This window comes from Polypterus senegalus, chromosome 6 (assembly GCF_016835505.1).
Source record: "Polypterus senegalus isolate Bchr_013 chromosome 6, ASM1683550v1, whole genome shotgun sequence".
NCBI lineage: Eukaryota > Metazoa > Chordata > Cladistia > Polypteriformes > Polypteridae > Polypterus > Polypterus senegalus.
In genome coordinates this window covers 190685358-190705033 of record NC_053159.1, presented here as the reverse complement: position 1 = coordinate 190705033, position 19676 = coordinate 190685358, and the positions used below count along the sequence as shown (strand labels likewise).

General features: G+C 47.3%; 1 protein-coding gene across 4 annotated transcripts in view; it reads right to left on the bottom strand.

Annotated features, from left to right (window-relative positions):
• The window catches only part of znf385b (zinc finger protein 385B), a 359240-nt gene that overhangs the window by 32181 nt on the left and 307383 nt on the right, over positions 1 to 19676 (bottom strand). For all 4 annotated transcript variants that reach the window (XM_039757758.1, XM_039757759.1, XM_039757761.1 and 1 more), the window contains one exon: positions 13847 to 13957. In XM_039757758.1, coding sequence (XP_039613692.1) covers positions 13847 to 13957 — 111 coding nt within the window. The remainder of the gene's footprint in view (positions 1 to 13846; positions 13958 to 19676) is intronic.

The window sequence follows — 19676 nt, the reverse complement described above, 5'->3', positions numbered from 1 at the left end:
AATAAATCTCGTTACAATACGTCACACGTTGTTCTCGCAGATTAAGATGGCATCCACAGCCAAACAAGTAAGCCGAGCCCTAACGTTACAAGCCAGGGAAGTTTATGAGTCTCGCTGCACGTCTTCAGATTCCGCTCATGCTGTCAAAGAGGAGTCTGTGTGTCCGTGACGCTCTCTGTGAAATTCCTCCATTTTGAAAGCGGCCCGGCGGTGCGTCCTTGTCTTGTGGTTGACCCTGCAGACACTAGGGGTCTCCCTTAAAGCCAACAGACAGACATGCAGGACACAAGGTAAAGGCGGTGGCCGATTGCAATCTGCTTTTCTCAGTTAATCAACGGCTTGTTCAGTGACATCTCGAGCCTCCTTACCTTCACACATGGCGGACGGTGCCTTGCTCGCCTCCCCCTCCCCCTCCTGGGAGTCCGAGTCCAGTGGGTTACAGGCGAAGTGGTAGACGGATGGACATAAACCTTCTCTTTCCCAGAATTCTTCAGGGCAGGTCACGTGTTCCTCACCAGTAAGCCACAGTCTAAAGTCTTCAGCGCTCGGACGTCTATCTGTCCCACCTTTATCGACTTCAGGATTGAATATGGTTCCTCGCCGAACCTCCGGATGGCCCTCTTCTATGAGGTACGAGCACGGGACAAACTTAATTACATCGAGACACCTCTCCATCCCCTCCCCGGCACATACCTCATTCTAGACACCGTCACCTGGAGATTTTCTTTCCCGATGATTATAGCCGCTGAGTGTGACGATCTCGAGTGCTAGATTTTTCCCGGTGATATCCATCTGCTTTGCCCTTTTCTTCCCCATAACGGGCCTGTATGGGGTGTTCCGTCGGCTCCCTTGTGCCACAGAGCTGCCCATTGGGTTTGCGTCCATGGATTAATTTCAGGTTTCTGCCAAACTGACAGCCAGAAATCCAGCCGACTACGCCAGATGTGGATGCTAGGGGTCACTGTTAACCCTACAGACAGACACGCAGGACTCAAGGTAAAGGCGGTGGCTTACTGCAATCTGCTTGTCCCAAGTCATCGGTGGCTCGCTCAGTGACGTCCCGAGCCTCCTAACCTTTACACGTGGTGGGTGGTGCCTTGCTTGCCTCCCCCTCCTCCTTCCCCTTCTGGAAGTCAAAGTCTGGCGGGTTATGGGCGAAGTAGCAGACGGATAGATATAGACCTTCTCTTTCCCAAAATCCTTCAGGGCAGGTCACGTGTGTTCCTCACCTGTAAGCCACAGGCTGACCTCTTCGATGCTCGGATATCTATCGGTCCCGCCATTATCAACTTCGGGACTGAATACGGCTCCTTGCTGAACCTCCAGATGGCCCTCTTATATGAGGTACAGGCACGAGACAAAGTTAATTACATTGAGAAACCTCTCGATCTCCTCCCCGGCACGTACCTCATCCTAGACACTCCTAGAAAGAAGTTTCTCCACAAATTAATTTCAGGTTTTTGCCAAACTGATGGCCAGAAATCCTGCCGACTACGCCAGATGTGGACACTAGGGGCCACTGTTGCCCCTTAAACCGAACAGACAGGCATGCAGGACACAAGGTAAAAGCAGTAAGAAGTTGTTTTTAAATATTCCCTTCTTTTATTCCCTTCCCTATTCAGCCACAGATAATCAGGCAAGTAAACACAGTGCACTCTAAACTCAGATCTTCTCTCTCTTCTTCTCCTCCTCCACACCCCCAGCAAACGTTGCCCACCTCCTTCCAACTCAGGCTCTCTTGTTGGGTTTTCAGCAGTCCTTTATAGTGCTACCGACCCAGAAGTGATTCGACTCTTCCCTCCACGTGACCTGCCTGCACTTCCAGGTCAGATGGAGAACTCAAGTCTTTAATCAGCCCGGAAGTACTTGCTGTTCTTGTGACCTACTAGTATTTCCGGGCTGAGCGAGAAACTCATCTCCCATGTTTGTCTTTCCACAGCATGCCCTGGCGGCACCCTCGGTACCTAGCAGGGCTGTGATAGCGAACTCCATGTCCCATAGTGCCCTGCGGGAATCTGGGGCACCGCTTCAGTCCAGGGAAGCTGCCATCTAGCGTCTTGGGAGAGGCTGTCTCCCCCCCATTCTTCCATTCTTTGGGCATCCCGGCCAGCTGTTACAAACCCTTTTGTTTCCCTTCTCTGTTCTCCTTTGTCCTTGTTTTGCTGGTCTTGCCCTTTAATCGCCCAATAGGTGGGACTGAGTGGCCCTCTGCATTTTGGCGCTTTGCTGGGCCATCAGCTCGTCTCTCCCGCTCTGGATGTTCATCTGTCATTTCTTATCAGTTCTGTTGGTCTTTTCGTATTGTTATTGTGCTCCTTCGGGGTCTTGACGTGGTGACTACACCTGACCTCCTTAGCCTTATGTTTGCTCCCCGGAAAAACAAATTTCAGTAAGAAAAAATGTGATGACATACAAGGTTTTGAGACAAGTTGTTTTAAAAGAGTATGATTAGCGGCCGACATGGTAACTACATAGCGCTACGCTTCACATGCTGCCGGGCCGCTCTCCGCTAACCCTAATCCTGACCCTAACCGTGTGAATATTAGTAAGGAGGCTGGGTGCCGGAGACTTGGGAAAAAGAAAGATTAGCGCGGGATTTGCTCCTTATGCCTCTTGACCATAGAAAAGAAACAAAAACGCCTCGTCTACTGCCAGGACCTTCATTTACCGGGACAAGATGAATGTTTTTGGGAAAAAGTGACGAAACACGGCCACCAAACGACAGGCAGAAATTCAGTGTGTAAGGGAGCTCAACAACAATTTCAAAAACGGCTTCCCTGGACAGCATGAAGAAGTTGAAGGAGCATGCAGAAGGAAGTGGAAGGAAGGGCAGAAGTACTTCCAGGCTGAATAAAAATATGAATCTTCAACCGACCAGGAAGTGCTATTGGATCACGTGGACTGAAGGACAGCGGCACTTCCGGGTCACGGACTATTTAAAGGACTGTGGGAAACCCAGCAAGTGGAGCTGGAGTTGGGAGGAAGTGTAATGGAGCTGCTGGGTGGAGAGGAGGATTATTGTTATTATTATTAATTATTGATTTGTGTTTTGTGGTGGTGGAGGTGCTTTGTGGCACAATATTGAGGAGAAGAGAAGAAATAAAAATACTTCTAGTGCATTTTACTTGGTGTCTGGACATGTTGTCTGCGGGTTTGGAGGAGTGACAGCACCCTCTGATGCCACAAAGGCTTAGCGACTTCCACAGCTCTGCCGACACGAACACTGACAGTTGCTGCATTGTGAGCAGCACTTAGGGGGCTTAAGAACATACAAAAGTTGACAAACGAGAAGAGGCCATCAGCCCATCAAGCCCCTTTAGTTAGCCAATGGCTATGCTGTCCCAATAAAGTCATCACAATCATTCTGACTTTATGCGACTCACCTACATGGTGTATCACGGTGTACCAAAGTCATCAGGCATATCACGTATATCAGCGTCTGATGGCTAATTGATGTTGTCCTCACGATCACTCGACTCAGTTTGTCCTAAAACGGGCTTTACAGCTCCTCAGGTTTGATTGAAGGCTCCGCCCCCCTCATGAATATTCAATATGAATAACCCACCATTGTCAACTGTTCATTGACTAATTAATGGGCAGATATTGTTGGTTTCCATTGATGTGTAATCATTTTTTACCTTGTTGTAGCAAATCTGCATTTCTATGTGGGCCAGTTCAGTGTTTAGTGATTCGCGTCATTCATTCTTGTGTTTAAACTGAGAACTGTTCCCAGCGCTCTGTGCGCCTGCACTCGGCTATACAAGAAATAAGTTGAGTTACTCTAGAGTGGCAAAGACCATAGAAATATTCCTGATCTTTTGCAGCACAATGTTATTTCATCCACTAGGTGGCAGCAGCACACCATACTGAGAGTTATCTGGGCTTCACCCTGAGTCTGACTCGGGATTAACCCGATGAACAGGCGGAGTGGTGGCTCTGAGCCAATCAGAAGGTTGCCGGTTTGAATCCCGTAAATGCCAATAGGGACTCTGCTCTGTTGGACCCTTGAGCGAGGCCCTTAACCCGCAAAGAATTATTATTATTATTATAACTTTACTTAAACAGAACTCTGAGCCTCAGTCAGGCTTGGGGTTAAGGGGGTCTCAATTAAGGATCAGGAGACAGGAATTCGGGAAGCCAGAAGGTCAACAATTCTGAAGTTAAACGACACCGAAAAAAACAGAAAAACTGAAAGTCAGAAAACACGAGGCGAGAGGGTCCAACATGAGAACAACACCACCACCATGTACTTCTGTAGAACATTTCCATACAAGTGGTGCAGCTCAAAGTTGAAGAAAGAAAGGTTTATATGAAACAAAAGTAAGATTAACTTAACTTTAATTTCTAAAATGAAGCCCACTACTTGTTCCCTGATCCAGTGGCAACAAAACTAGAAAAAAGTTCAGTGATTTTCTTGCAGCGCCTATTCTACACATTATCAATAGTTCATTATTGCATGGCACAGTACCCAATGCACTAAGAGTGCATTACTTAAAAAGTCAGACCTAGACCCACACCTACTAAATAATTATCGGCCTATTTCAAGTTGACCCTTTCTCTCTAAAATACTAGAAAAAGTAGTCGCCAGTCAGCTTCAGTCACACGTTATGCATTACAATTTATTTGAGAAATTCCAGTCTGGCTTTCGCACTGGTCACAGTACAGAAACGGCACTAACACGACATTCTGATATCCTCTGACGAAGGAAACTCCCCTGTAATGATGTTGTTAGACTTAAGCACAGCATTTGATGCCATCGACCACTCGATTTTACTGCACAGGCTAGAAAATGATGTTGGGCTCACAGGCAGTGACTGTGCTCGCTTGGTTTAGTTTTTATTTATCAAATCGATTCCAATACGTACAGAAATGTGCGGACAGGACTCCATCATTACACACAGAAGTTCATTATGGTGTCCCGCAGAGCTCAGTATCAGAACGTCACTGTTTTCACTTTACAGGCTTCCACTGGGATCTCTCATCAGGAAACATCACGTTCATTCTCACTCGTATGCAGACGACACCCAGTTATACCTTCTTTTAGATCAAATGACGTTTCTCCGATGTTGTCTTTAATTAGTTGTGTTAGTGAATTAAAGGAGTGGATGGATGAGAACTACTTGTCTTTAAACACCGATAAGACAGAGATGTTAATTATTGGTGGGAGTCACAACAATGTTCTGTCATCATTTAACTCAGTTGGAATCCCCATTCATTTTACTGAATCTCGGAGTCCTCTTTGACTCTAGCAGGTCATTTATAGCGCATATTACAAAGTTGTCCAAATCAGGTTTCTTCCTTCTTAAAAATGTTAGGAAATTAAGGCACTTTCTAAATAAACAGGATTCTGAGAAATTAATTCCTGCATTTATCTCTAGTAGGATTGACTCCTGCAATGCGGTGTTCACTGGCTGTTCAAACTGTTCTTTATTCAGCCTCCAGTTAATCCAAAATGCGGCTGCAAGAATTATTACAAGAACAAGAAAATACGAACACATCACTCCAGTTCTTAAATCCTTACACTGACTCCCGGTTAAGTTTAGGGCAGATTTCTTTTAACATGTAAAGCCTTAAATAGCTGAGGCACTGCTTATCTGAACTGATCATGACTTACAAACCTGAGCGCACATTAAGATCTCAAGATGCCGGTCTGCTTAGGATTCCAAGGATTAATAAAATAACAGTGAGAGGTTGAGCTTTTAGTTACAGGACCCCCTAAACTGTGGAGTGGTCCGCCTGCTACTATAAGAGATGCCCCTTCGGTCTCAGCTTTTAAATCTCAGCTGAAGACTCACGACTTCAGTTTAGCACACCCTGACTAGAGCTGCTGATCAACTGTGCAGACTGCATCTCTGTTGTCAGTCATTAGCACTAAAACAGAAGTAACATGACAGTTCTAATTTGTTACTAACCCTCACCTGTTCTGTTTCTCTTCTCGGTACTCAAATGTGCCACTTGGTGTCACAGCCCACCTGCCAAGTTGTTCTGCCTGTCTAAGGTAAAGTCATCCCTGATGGAGGATCACAGGAATCATAGGGTAGAGGGGTCCTTTCATCGGATTGGTTGGCCCAGCACTGTTTCAGCTGTGGAATGGCCAATAGGGGGAGGCGGCTTGAGGTCTCCAGGACTCTAAACAAACCCAAATCGTATTATGGGATATGATCTGCTGTTAAATTCTGCTCCGTACTTGTAATATTTTTATACTGTATTGAGGATTTGTTCTGTTCAGTGTATTGTATTGTATTGTATTGAACCCTCTTTTCTTTTTTGACACCCACTGCACGTCCAGCCTACCTGGTAAGGGGGTCTCTCTTTGAACTGCCTTTCCCGAGGTTTCTTCCATTTTTTTCCCTACTAGGGTTATTTTTGGAGTTTTTTCTTGTCTTTTTAGTGAGTTGAGGGCTGGGGGGCCGTCAAGAGGCAGGGTCTGTTAAAGCCCATCGCGGCACTTCTTGTGTGATTTTGGGCTACACAACAATAAATTGTATTGTATTGTATTAGAATACAAAATAAAGATGCCCACCTTGTTGATGGATTCAGCTGGCGTTCAAACTCCTTTTTTACCTTCTGCATACCTTTTTTTTGTATAGTTGAAATAAATTTGCAAATATTTCTGACGACAGTTTGTTATTATGGGCTGCTGAATGTCGATTGATGAATGAAAACGGCTGACATATCCAATTGAAATTGTCAGCAGCACAATAAAGAGTGCAGGAGATGAAGGGGTCTGAAGACGGTCCTAATCCACAGCACGCTTGTTGTGATCTTTCATTTTCGTGTTGTGACTTTTCTGATTAAACTCCTGTCAGTCTCGGGCATTTTATTAGTACCCAATGAGAAATTAAATCTTAACAGAAGCTCAAGAGATGAAAACAAAATATAATATAAAAATAGGTTGGGATCATGCTCTGACTAGATATATATTTTATAATAAATATTTTGTAACCTGGGAATTTCATAGTCTACGATTTCAAATATTTGCTCAGAAGTGGTATATCTTCCTTATTTTAGAAAGAATATATTGTCACGCACGTGCGCATGGGTGACAGCTAAAACCTCGCCAAACCAGGACATGGCAGAGTGCACTAATTCTTACTGTTTTCCATTAGCAGACCAATCACGGGAAATTCCGCTTGGGTCCGGTGACATCACTTCCGGTTCTGGGCACCCCCGAGAACGTCACTTCCGGTCCCTGTTTGATGACATCATTTCCCGTTTGCCTTCTATATAAGCAGCATGTTTGCCTATTGCCGTTGTTCTTTGTTATACTGTAGACTGATCTGCATCATTTGAACCACAATTTTGCTATCATTTTGGCAGCCAATTCCCCCCAGACCTCTTTCTGTGTTGTATGGATCATCTACAGTGGCGTAGTCGGCAGGATAAATGAGTCCATGAAGAATCAGGAGCCGGACCTGAAAAGAGAAGTCCAACCCTTCAGAGCCCAGGTGGTAAAGTACCGACCCCGAGTGGCCAAGTATGGGTTGCGGGTTGAGGGGACCAGATGCAAACTCCATCCCAGAGGTCAGTATATAATACAGTACACAGGGACAGTAGGAAGGGGGCTTACAGAATAGGACCATGCTGGATGGGGCTGGGCTCTCAGACCCATAAGGGCCAAGCACTCTGAATGAAAGGTAAAGTTCTGTGGAGCACAAAAGGCACAAAGGCATCGTCTGAGAAGGCAAAGGCAATGAGTGCCAGGCAGACAAGTCCAAATGGGCAAATCTACAGACTGCGCATAAAACACAGCAGAGACGTCAAAAATCTGGCAAGAGTCACAAACCTCAGAAGCTCACCGGGCGCATTCAAATGGACCGCAAGGGACTGTGGGTTAACCCCGCCTTTATAAGTTTGAGGGCAGTCCCTTGTGGTGATTGGCAGGGCGGGTGGCCCCGCGTCTTGGGGGACCACCCACCAAACACATGGAGCATCATAAAAGATACGTCAACATAAAGGAACTAAATGATCAACCATAAACAAGGAATAAAACAAACCTAAAACGCAGCATTTGAACCCTGGCTGAAACACGACACTGGTCAGTAGGGTGGGCAGCACACAGAGGAGGTGAGCACGGCACTGAACGCACTTCACCCTGCTGTTTCTTTTCTGTTCAGTGCCTAAAGCGTTCAATTCATTCCCTGGGCCACGTAAACAAAGAGCGCTGTATGTGATGTGAAGTGTGGAAGCTAAAGGCGCTGTTGCCCCGTGAAGCCCACCAGACAGACGTCCAAGACACACTTGTAAAAAGCACCAAGAATAATTTTACTAATTTTCTTAAATAAAGTGCACAAAGCACCGCACACTCCACAATTCTCAAATCAATAAACACAATCCTCCACTCCCAGCAGCTCCGTTACACACCCTCCCAACTCCGGCTCCCTTTGCTGGGTTTCCCAAAGTCCTTTAAATAGTCCTTGACCCGGAAGTGTTCCTTCTCCGGGTCAAACGCCACATCATCCTTCTTCAAGTAGCCCGGAAGTACTGCAGGCTTCCGTCCTCGTGCCTCCGAAGTACTTCCGGGTCGTAATAACAGTAGGATTCCCCAGGTTCCTTGTGAGCTCCCCCTGGCGGCACCCAACAGGGCTGAGGAAACGGACTCCATGTCCCATGATGCCCTGAGGGAATCCAGGGAACAATTTCCGTCCAGGGGAGCTGCCATCTAGCGTCCCGGGGGAGGTAGTGTCCTAAAAAGCCTGCTCTTCCTCCTTCTTTCTGTTCAGGGATGGCCTGGCCGTTCATCACACAAGGCAGCGGACACCGCGACTCGGCTTACGTCACTTATGATCGAATCTCCCCCATGCGTTGTACAGTAGAACATTCTAGACCAGAACAGGCCATGCAGCCAGTGGCAGATGGCAAGGCATTTGCCCAGCCGGGACGCCTCTACGCTGGGAGGACTGGGCGAGCAAGTGTGGCCAGAGCATTACCTTCCCACCCAGAGTGCTAGATGGCAGCCCCCCTGGGTTTCAGCGGCGCCTCAGACTCCTGCAGGGCTCCATGGGAATTTGGGAGTTTGGTGCTGCCCTGTTGGGATTTGTGGGCGCCGCCAGGGGGTGCTGCAGCAACTGATGAGCCCTTTTGGGCTGCGGGAAGCACATCATCGAGCACCTGGAGCACATCCAGCAGTGTTATAAAAGGAGGCAGCAGACACTAGTCGGGGAGCCAGAGTCGGGAGGAGAAACAGAAAGAGAAAGAGAAGAAGAAGAAGAAGATGAAGAGTTTGTGTGGTAATGTGTTTGTCCTTTTGGGCCTGTGCTGGACTTGTGGGAGACGAGGAAGACGTTTCACACAAGGGAGGAAAAGAAAACAAAAAGTGTGAGTGCTTGAACTTGTGCCCTCTGCGTCTGTTTGTGTCGGGTAGGGTGGCACCCCCACCCCCACCCCCCCGGTTGGTGCCATGAGCTCAATGATGTAACGGTAGAAGATTACAGGTCAAACCGTTTCACTCAACTCTGGCTGAAGTTACCATTTCTATTAGAACATTACCCATGATTCCCTTCACAATTCCCCGTTTCAATTTAAAAGCAGTTTATTATAAAATTTGTGTTTTCCAATGACGACCAACAAAAGCTGAGGTCAGTCACTAGGAGTCGCAGGAGCTGATTTACGGCACACGCGCCCTACTCGGGTGCACTCGTGTGCAGCGTGTTCAAACGTGAGGGGCTCCGGCATCCTAATAATTTAAATTACAAACATCGAAGGAGCTCACTGGGTACTCCTGTTGTGTCCAATTAGAAGTGAGGCCCACCCCCTGTGAGTACCCCAGCTAATTATCATCACGTTAGATTAGCAAAGTGACACCCAGCATCCAGCAGATGGCAGCAACGCACTATTAGCCCTGATTCCACTCTGCCATCGTCCAGAAGAAGAAGACGACGATGACGATGATCGTGGCGGTTCATTTGAAGGCGCTCTGCTCTTGGTGGTCCTGTAAGTGTTGTTCTCTTGGTGATTTCTGATTTTGTTTTTAGGTGGCGGCCCTCAACAGACAGAAAAGAGACGCCTGAGTCGCAGCTGCGACGGGAATCCTGGCAGAAAGAGAACTCGAGCAAGAAACGAGCCACACGGCTGAAAACAGCAGTGCCAAGAATGAAGGAGTAATTTAACGTGGCTGGAGATGTTAAGGATCCCCTTGGAAGAGGACGCGAGTCCATACTGACCCCTAGGAGGAGGAACCTCCAAGTATCACAGCTGGAGAAGTGCAGGTGCCATGTGGGTCTCGAGGTCTGGAGGTCCCCACAACTACAATCAGATGCCACCTACACAACCACAAGACGTCTGTCTGAGAGGGTTGTGTGGAAAATAAAAGCCACGGCTGACGTCAAACTGCAAACTCCAAAACCTACAGCTGCCCAGATGTTGCTGTAAGTTTCAATAGGATGAACGTCTAAGGTCAGATGGGACAGAAACAGAGCCACAAACACCAGAGGAGGGTTTGGCGTATGGGCAATGCCCACTGTGAAGAATGGTGGGGTTGTGGAAGAGGAAAAGTGCAATTGAAGCTGCCAGCATTTTAACAAGGACATCGTAAATCAGAAAACGAGGTCCGATGTAACATTTAACTTTAGGTTTTGTTCTCTCATAACAATCGGGACAGAAGAAGTCAGATTTATTTTTAACAACCCCCGTGTTTGGTTTTCCGGATACACACTTGGAAGATTTTGTCTTTCATTAGTTTCACTTTTTTTCAGAACTTTTGTAAAAACAATATTTGGAGTTTTTCGAGTCCTAACGTGCTGAATCTATTTAATGAGGTCAGTGAGACGTGTTTAATGATTCAGGACAGGCTTCTCTGTTTGGAATTTCAGCACAGACACAGCGATCTTCATCATCAGCAGTTCATCATTTTTTTCGCGATGTGACCAATAAATGCATGTGAGGTAAACTCCGTTTTTGAAATTCTCTGACTTAAACTTCCAAGCCTTACAATATTGACATACGTCTGACATATCACCTGTGTCCATATATTCGATCTCTATTCGCCTTTTCGTTATTTCTCCGAGTAATAATTTCTCTTTCTTTGTGCCAATGCGATCTTTACTTTCTTTGTTTTGACACGTGTCGTTTTTTTCTTCTTTCATATTCTGTCTCTCGCTTTGCTTGTGTTTCGCGTCTTCGTCTTTTGAATTCCAGTCTTCATTTCCTCTAACCTCGTTTTTTAACCTCTTTATGATGTTTTACTTTGTTTTCTGCTCTTTGTCTTTTACTTCTGACTTCGCTTTATCCTGCTTTTGTTTCAATGACACCTGGGCCGTGGTGATTCTTTTTTCCTTTTTCGAGTAATAATTTCCGTTTCTTTGCACTCCTGCGATCTTTACTTTCTTTTTTTATACGTTCTAATTTTCCTACTTTCATATTCTTTAACTTTCTCCACACGTGTATCACGCCAGCTATTTTTTTATTTGAGCCTTTCGATTTCCACTGCTTTCATAATCTCTGACCTGCTCAGCGTGTGTTTAGCGCCCACGTCTGGATTGGACCTCCTTTTTTTTTTTCAATTTTTTCAATTCCACTTGTTCTGCGCTGATTATTACTTTCCTTATTTTCTGAATTTGCACCTCGATTATTCTTTTTCTTTTTTGTCTCTCCAACACTTTTGCTTCTCTTTTCTCCGTGCTGCTTAGTCGTCTACATTTCATTTATAACGTATCGTCCTTATACGCTTTATACTGTATGTGTGCTCAAAGCCTCCTTTACACGACCGAGTGTGTCGCTGCCCGCGCTCTTATTTATTTGTAAGTACGGCGTGTCTTGTAAGAATCTCGTGTTCTGCGTCATCGTGAGACGGTCCTGAGTCAACGTCTTGGCACAAAGTCTCATGTTGAAGGTCCCCGCGAGACGCTCCGTGGCCAATCTCTCTCGTCTCGAGGGTCTTTTAAGTGTCTTCTGTGATCTTAACGTGAACATCACGTCTCGTCGTCTTACTGTTTCTCTCCAGGATTTTTTTTATAATAGAGAGATATCAACAACAGCACAATTTCATACAAATGATGGAGCTGAAAGCGCTTTACAAGATGAAGAAAGAAAAATATAAAAGTATTAAATAATACAAATTAACAAAGAATAAAGTAAAGTCCAATGGCTGGGAGGACGGAAAAAACAAACAAACAAAACTAAACAAAATCTGCAGGGGGTCCCAGGCCACAAGACCAACATAAATGACCTCAATCAGTCCTCTTGGTTTTCAGGCTTTACCGTATACACTCGTGTGTAAGTTCTCCCGCGGATTGACTTTACCGTATACTTTCTGGTATTTTATTATGCCGGTCGTATAAGTCGAATGCAGAAAACTCCTGCTATTGGTCCAAGAGATTCCGATATGCTGATGCCCACCTGAGAGAGCGTTAGCCACGGAGCACACAGCCTTTTTTTCCACGTATTGTGCCTCCGTGACCACACGGTGATACCCCAACTATTCTGAAGCGACGTTTGCACTGATTTGTGTTTTTGTATCTCACGCCCTGCCGTTCAGAGTGACCTTTAAACTGCTAAATTGTGAGCACATACTATGCCAATGAGAGATGCCCAATACTGGCGGTGCCGCAGGAAACCAAGATGGCATCATGGCATTACAGGGTAAAAGCTTGAATTGTCCTCAATTTACACTTGAAACAAAAACCACTGAGAAAATTGTGATCCATGAGTTCTAAACCCCCCTAAATCAGTGCCCAGACTCTTGTAAATGCCATGGTGGACCCTTGCCTGGCCGGGAAGCCATAACAGGACAACATGAGAACATGAGTTATGTCTAATCGCGCTCTGATTGGGCTTTGCTTATTTCATGGCCCTTCCCTGATTGGCTCCTGCTCATTCCCTGACTGGCCACCCTGTCTTTGATGTGCTGCCTACCTAAAGGCGCCTGAACTGCGTCTGGTCAAGTCTGAATGCTGCATAAGGTGCGTAAAAAGCAAATTAGTTACCCCTCACTACAGTTCTGCAATAAATCCTGTGGCCGGCAGCGTTACCACTGCAGTGAAAAAGTCAGAGCCCCGTGAAAATCACATTGAAAATAAGTGACAGCCTCTAATAAATTACTAACATAAAGTCGTGAGGATTTACAGTTTGGTCCTCACAAGAAATACCAAGAGAATAAAAAGCAAACCAAATGCATTCGACGGGCATCACATCAGCCCAAATACAATTCACCCACGAAAATGCCCCATGTGTGGCTAAGCCGCTTATTACTTTATTTTATGTCAGACAGACTGAGTAATGATAATTAACAGCCACACTGCATTCTGGGAGCTAGCAATGTTCTGTTTCAGCCGTGGTTCCTCCCCAGCTGGGGTTTGCTTACTTGTTTTGTGTCCTTATTGTTCATTTTTGAGTTATTTACTTTTTTATTTACTTATTTATGTTACTTTTGTGAATTAAATGCTTCATTCCTTGTTTTGATTTACTCTCTTAGGCTTCGTTTGTCATCTGCCTTGTGTTTTGTGGGTGGTACCCCGAGAGGCGGGGCCACCTGCCAATCACTGCCAGGGACTGACAGCCCTCAGCCCTAGAAAAGGGATTTCATGATTTTTAACTCTTTATTCTCCATATCCATTTTTGTATACCCCAGGGTCAAGGCTCAGAGTGCAGGGTCAGCTATTTGTATAGGGGGCGCCCCTGGAGCAACTGCAGGTTAAAGGCCTTGCCACTCTATTGTCTAGCTCCGCCTACCCTGCTGCCACTCAAGATCATAGCCACGCCCAGCCTTCTGTCACTCTAGTTTTTTAGCCCCACCCAGCCTTCTGCCGCTGTAGTTTTAGCCCCGCCCAGCCTACTGCTCGTCAGGTATCAAGCCCCACCCATATTGAAGACCACCCCCCAGCTGGCCCAGACAGTTGGTTGTACTCACATCGGAATTAAAGCGCAGTTGGCAGATGTTGCAGGAAATCACTTGCTTTTTCTTTGGGGGAATCGACACTCCAAACGTGTGGTTAATTACGGCCTTTTGTACAGGATCCATCTGGAAAAGAAAAAGGGCAGGGAGGCAGAGTAAGTAAAGAAGAGCGGGTATCAAGGCACTGTGATGTCCTGGGGTGCCCAAAGCATCCCAGGATGTCAATAGTCATGAAGCCGAGGATGGGCTAAGGCAATGAGGACTCAAACAAGCAAGACTGGTGCAAATGTGCAAAGCGCCTGTCAAAAAAGCAGCGTCCAATAAATTAAGAGCACGGCAGTCGTCTTCCATAAGTAAAGAACCAATAAAAAATAATGCAATAAAAAACACAAACTGGTCAGGGGAGATAAAACCAAAACACCAAACCAGGGTTAACCTCAAGTCTAAAATCTCAGAGTTCCACTCGGGTTTCTCTTCTCCATGCGTCTCCTCCTCACTCACCCATCGGGGTCCCTGCCATCAACTGGTCGGGTTTTGGGTCCTCAAAGGCCTCCAGTGTTTTTTGCTTTTTTTTATCGTTAGGTTCGCTTCCAGAGTTGCTAGGGGCGGGGCCTCTCGGCTTGGGACCCCCATGGGTGCCGTCGGGTGTGCGGATACCAAATCTCTGAAATCTTTCAAGTTGATCTTTGTGTTCTTTTGACCCTCTTGCTCTCTCTGCCATGATTATTGTCTCCCGTATTGGACTCGTTTTTTCTTTTGTTTTTTACGTGTATCTCCCATTTCTTGCTCAATAGTTGGCCGACAGAACAAGAGTGGTCCTCCACTTGCAGCTCTCGTCCCACCAACCTCAGTCAGTCAGTCACTGCTGGGACGGTCACAGAGTCACAGCCTCTCCATTGTTCTGCCACCTGTCTTTGGTCCGGCAGGACTTACCTGGAGCGCTGGATGACTCTCACTCCTCGCGGGACCACCTGGCCTCTGGTCCATCACACCCACACACACACTTTCTCTCTTTCTTATCCCTCTACTCAGGTTCTTTGATTCTTTGTGCGTTCAGGTGTTTTGCTTGACAAACCAGAGCGGAGTGTCAATAAAGAACAGCTGAGCTGATTGCGCCTCCACAATATCAAGCAAACAGCGCGCTTCCCCATCGAATACCCCGCAGATGCCATGACTTTGCCTGAGCCACACTGGTTTTACTAAAATCCTGCAATGCCACGGTGCCCAGCCTCACTTCACCTTCACCCAGATGACCAGGCTCTTCAGACACTGGCCTCCTCATCTTATGGCCGTCCATTATCCAGTGTGAAGCCAACCCGGACACAGACAGGCAGGACACCAATTTGCCACACAGAACCCAGTTATCAGACCACAGGGCATAACACAATTCTGTCTTGCCGCCAGTCCATCTGCCTCCACTCCTTCTCAGGTTTTGTCCTTTTCCTCCCAACTTTGGCCATCGAGTTAGTGACCGGCCCCTTTTTATAGGGCATCCGGAATGACATCAGGTGCCCAACGAGCTTCTTCCGGCAGCACTTATCGGGTGTGGCAGAAGGGCCCTGAAAATATCCATGCGCCCCCAACAGGGTTGAGCTCCCATGCTTATGACCCGTGGTCCCGCTGGAAACCTTGGGGGCTGCCTTCTGTCGGCCCAGGGGGGAGAAACTGTCCCTCAGGGAGTCCCAGCAAGCCCCCTGCACATGATGACTCCCGTCCCACCTCACATCACAGTGCAGGTCGGGGTCACTCCGGGCTTTAGAGGCTCACTTTACTAACCCCGGGACTACCAGACCACCAGCGGCCACAATCAGTTACAATATGAAGCTCCAGAGTGCACAAAGGGCATAGAGTGCCTGCACAATGCAATTCCATTCCCAATACGGAATATAAAAAAATGGTTGGAAAAAATGGGGGTGAAAAAACTTCTAGAATCCAGAAACATCAAAAGGTCTCAGCAGGACACAAGAAAACACGCGGACACCCAGACAGGAAGTGTGCGTTAACCCCGCCTTCACAGGGCAGAGGACAGCCCCCTGGCAGTGATGGACAGGTGGCCCCGCCTCTTGGGGGAACCACCCACAAAACACACAGAACATAACGCAGGCATAGACAGACAAAGACAAAGTGAAATACAAAGAATAAAACAAATAAACAGAAATAAAATGGATGCAAACAAAAAGAAAATCAAAACTGAACATCAAGACGGCAGAAAACAAGGAACAAGGACCCCAGGAATCCTGACAGGAACACGACATGTTCAGCCCTGGCCCTCCTGCCAGCCTTCACTGAAGCCCACAGAAACTTTGAATTCTGTGAAACCGTGAAATAAATTTTTTTTTGTCGCCCATCACATAAAAAACAGAAGGGAACAAATAACGAATGATCTCTGATGGGTGGCGCCCCCTACTGCTCAGAACTTCGCTTGTGGCACACGTGTGCATGGGAGGCAGCTAAAGGGCTCAAATGAGGGTAAGTAATTATACGCCAGACCAGGGGATGGCAGGGCGCTCGGATCCTTTCTTTTTTTAACTGGCAGACCGGCCAGGATTTGATGACGTCACTTCCTGTTCCGGCCCCGATGACATCACTTCCCCTGCCTGGCTTTATAGTCGCCACGTCTGCCTGTCTGTTCGTTTTTTGGACTGAGATCTGTTAAGGCCAGTGTGATATGAACCAAACCTTCATCTTCGGCAGCCATACTTCAAGTGTCTGGGCGGCTGCCCCCAAACCATTTCCTGTGTTGTCCGAATCCCCTCACACGCTGCATTAGGAAAACTGAAACCTCCAATCAGAAGAAGCTACAACTCGATAAAAACATACGTGGACAAACTTGAAAATGAAAAAGACGAACCGACAAGCGTCTCTGAGATGACTTGAAACTGACAAAAGACATCGGCGCCCATCAACGTTTAGCGTGTATTTAACAAAAGTCAGACTTGGAATTTGGAGATATGGCGGGTTGAATCAGAACTCCAAATTCCATCCATCCATCCATCATCCAACCCGCTATATCCTAACTACAGGGTCACGAGGGTCTGCTGGAGTTAAACCCAGCCAACATAGGCAGGCAGAAACAAACCCCGGGCAGGGTGCCAGCCCACCACAGGGCACACACACACACACACCAGGGACAATAGAGGAACACCAATACACCTAACCTGCATGAATTTGGAGTTGGGGCGGCACGGTGGCGCAGTGGTAGCACTGCTGCCTCGCAATTAGGAGACCCGGGTTCGCGTTCCTCCCTGTGTGGAGTTTGCATGTTCTCCCCTTGTTTCCTCCCACAGTCCAAAGACATGCACGTTAGGTGTATTGGTGTTCCTATATTGTCCCTGGTGTGTGTGCGTGTGCCCAGTGGTGGGCTGGCGCCCCCTGCCAGGGGTTTGTTTCCTGCCTCGCACCCTGTGTTGGCTGGGATTGGCTCCAGCAGACCGCCGTGACCCTGATATAGTGGGTTGGATGATGGATGGATGGAATTTGGAGTTTGGATTCAACAGAATATCTCAAATAAGCACACAAATGGTGGGGACCCTTCACCTCATATCTGGCTGCTCCACCTTTAGAGCTTGTAGTCACTTCACACAAACGGGGACTCCAGGGGGTTTCCATGATACTGCTGTCACCTGTCCCACTCGTCCTGAGCAAACTGCTGGGTCAATTGTGAAGGGGGGTCTTCTCCAGACTGTATGTTTCAGGTGGGATTCAAATCAAAAGGCCACTTCAGACCGGTCCTGATGTTTTGTTCTTCTTCGTCATTCTCTGGTGCTCTTCGCTGTGTGTTTTGGCTCCTTATCCTGTTGGAGGGTCCACGAGCTGTGACTGAGACCGAGCACCCTGACACCGGGCAGGACCACAACGTCTTGATAGCCTTGAGATTTCACCCTTCCCTGAAGCATCAGTGGGCTTCCTCCATGTTTCACAGTAGCTATGGTGGTCTTTTCTTTGACAGCTTCATTATTACGTGTGATGTGACTTGTCAAAAACCTGCAGTTGGGTCTCATCTGCCCAGAGGACCTTCTCCCAGAAGCACTGTGGGCCATCAATGAACATTTCAGCTTTTTATGTGGAGTCCTCCTGGGTCTTCTTCCATTGAGCCTATGGACGATGCACTCGGACCCTGATGGACCTTGGAGTTCAGCTGCTGTCTCTTGTTGAAGTTGTCCTTTGCTTTTCGTCTGTCATTCTCACTGTCCTTCTGTCCATTCCCGGGTCGATTTTCTTTTTGTGGCCGCGTCCAGGGAGGTGGGCTACAGTCTCATGGACCTTCAATTTCTTCCGAATATTTGACACCTTTGTCCTGTTTGGAGATGGTGCTCTTCTAGCCTTTGTCTTTCATTTCCTTTCTCATCTCCTCAGACGACTCTCTGCTTTGCTGTTCTTACTCCATGACCAGCGTGGGACACACGATGACACCCAACAGCGGAGTGACGACTTTTCTCCATTTAAATCGGCCAAATGACCGACTGCACGACTGGAGACGAGTGTGAGAAACGAATTCAAGGAAACAGCGAATCTGAGAAATCCTTCAAATCCAATGCTTGAGGTTCTTCTCCAGGGGTCCCAACAAATGTGAGCGGGCCACTTAAGGATCTCTTTGCAGAGGAAGCCACACTTGATCTCTTTGTCACACTTGCTTTGCTTTACTCGATGACACGTTAAAAAGGGTGCAGGTACACACGGGACAATGGCTTTTCAGGGGGACACGCAACACTTTTTCAAAAAGCTCAACGGGGGGCCCACCAAATTTCTCCCCATCTGTATATAGAAATAATTCAAGGTGCTGGATGTGACAATCTTTTTTTTTTTTTTTATAACATATGGGCCAGTAAATAACAGCGAGACGGCCAAAAAATGACACCGATGAGGTGGCACTTCAGAAATGGCAGCAAGCGTGTGACGCATTTTAAAAGTACGCACGATAAAAGGCGCGACGTCTTCCCAAGTATGCAGATGAAGACAATGCCTGACATGCGATATCCGAACACCCCAACTGACGCGGGACGTCTCGTTGTCCCTGCTGATCAAGAGACATTCCAGCTATGTGACACCTCAGACAGCAGACGCGAGGTGACTTAACAGCAGGCGGCGGGTGTCATTCAGACCGTGAGCCCCCCGCTTCCTCTACATGTGTGAAGCACACAATGCACACATCCCCCCACACGTTACCTACTTCAATACTTTATTGACAAACATAAAGAACACAAACACTCACTCAGCCAATTAACAGGCACACCTGGGCACCACTCAGCCAATCACGGGGCAGCAGCACAAGGCAGAACATCCTGCAGACCGAGGTCAGGAGCTTCAGTTCATGTTCACATCAGACCCCCGAAAAAGTGGCATCTGAGTGACTTCACTTCTAGCGGGTCGGCTTTGAGTCGCTCCTTATATACAGCGAGGAAAATAAAAATATTGAACACGTCAACGTGTTTCTCAGTAATGATATGAAATTTACACCAAATGTCGCTAACAACCCAAGTAACCCCCACATACAAAGAAATCAAAGCTGGATCCGCGGAGACCCTTTCCAGCGCACTGTGCAGAAGCTCACTAAGGACGTCGTCCTGTCGAGGATACATTAGGGGCCATTGTGATGAAATGCTCCAAAACGACGTCCACTCGCTGCCCCGCAGACTGGATGGCACCCACGCCACTTGGCCCCAACTTTGATCCTACCAGAATGGGCTCCTCAGGTCGCCAGTGCCATGGGTGGAAGATGCCATCGTAGGAACACCATAATGCAGACTGAACGCAGCAGCTGCTTTCGCTGTGACCAACTGGGACATCTGGCTCAGGGGGTGTCACCTCCCACCTGCACAAACGGTCTGGCCAGGTATGCGGCTCG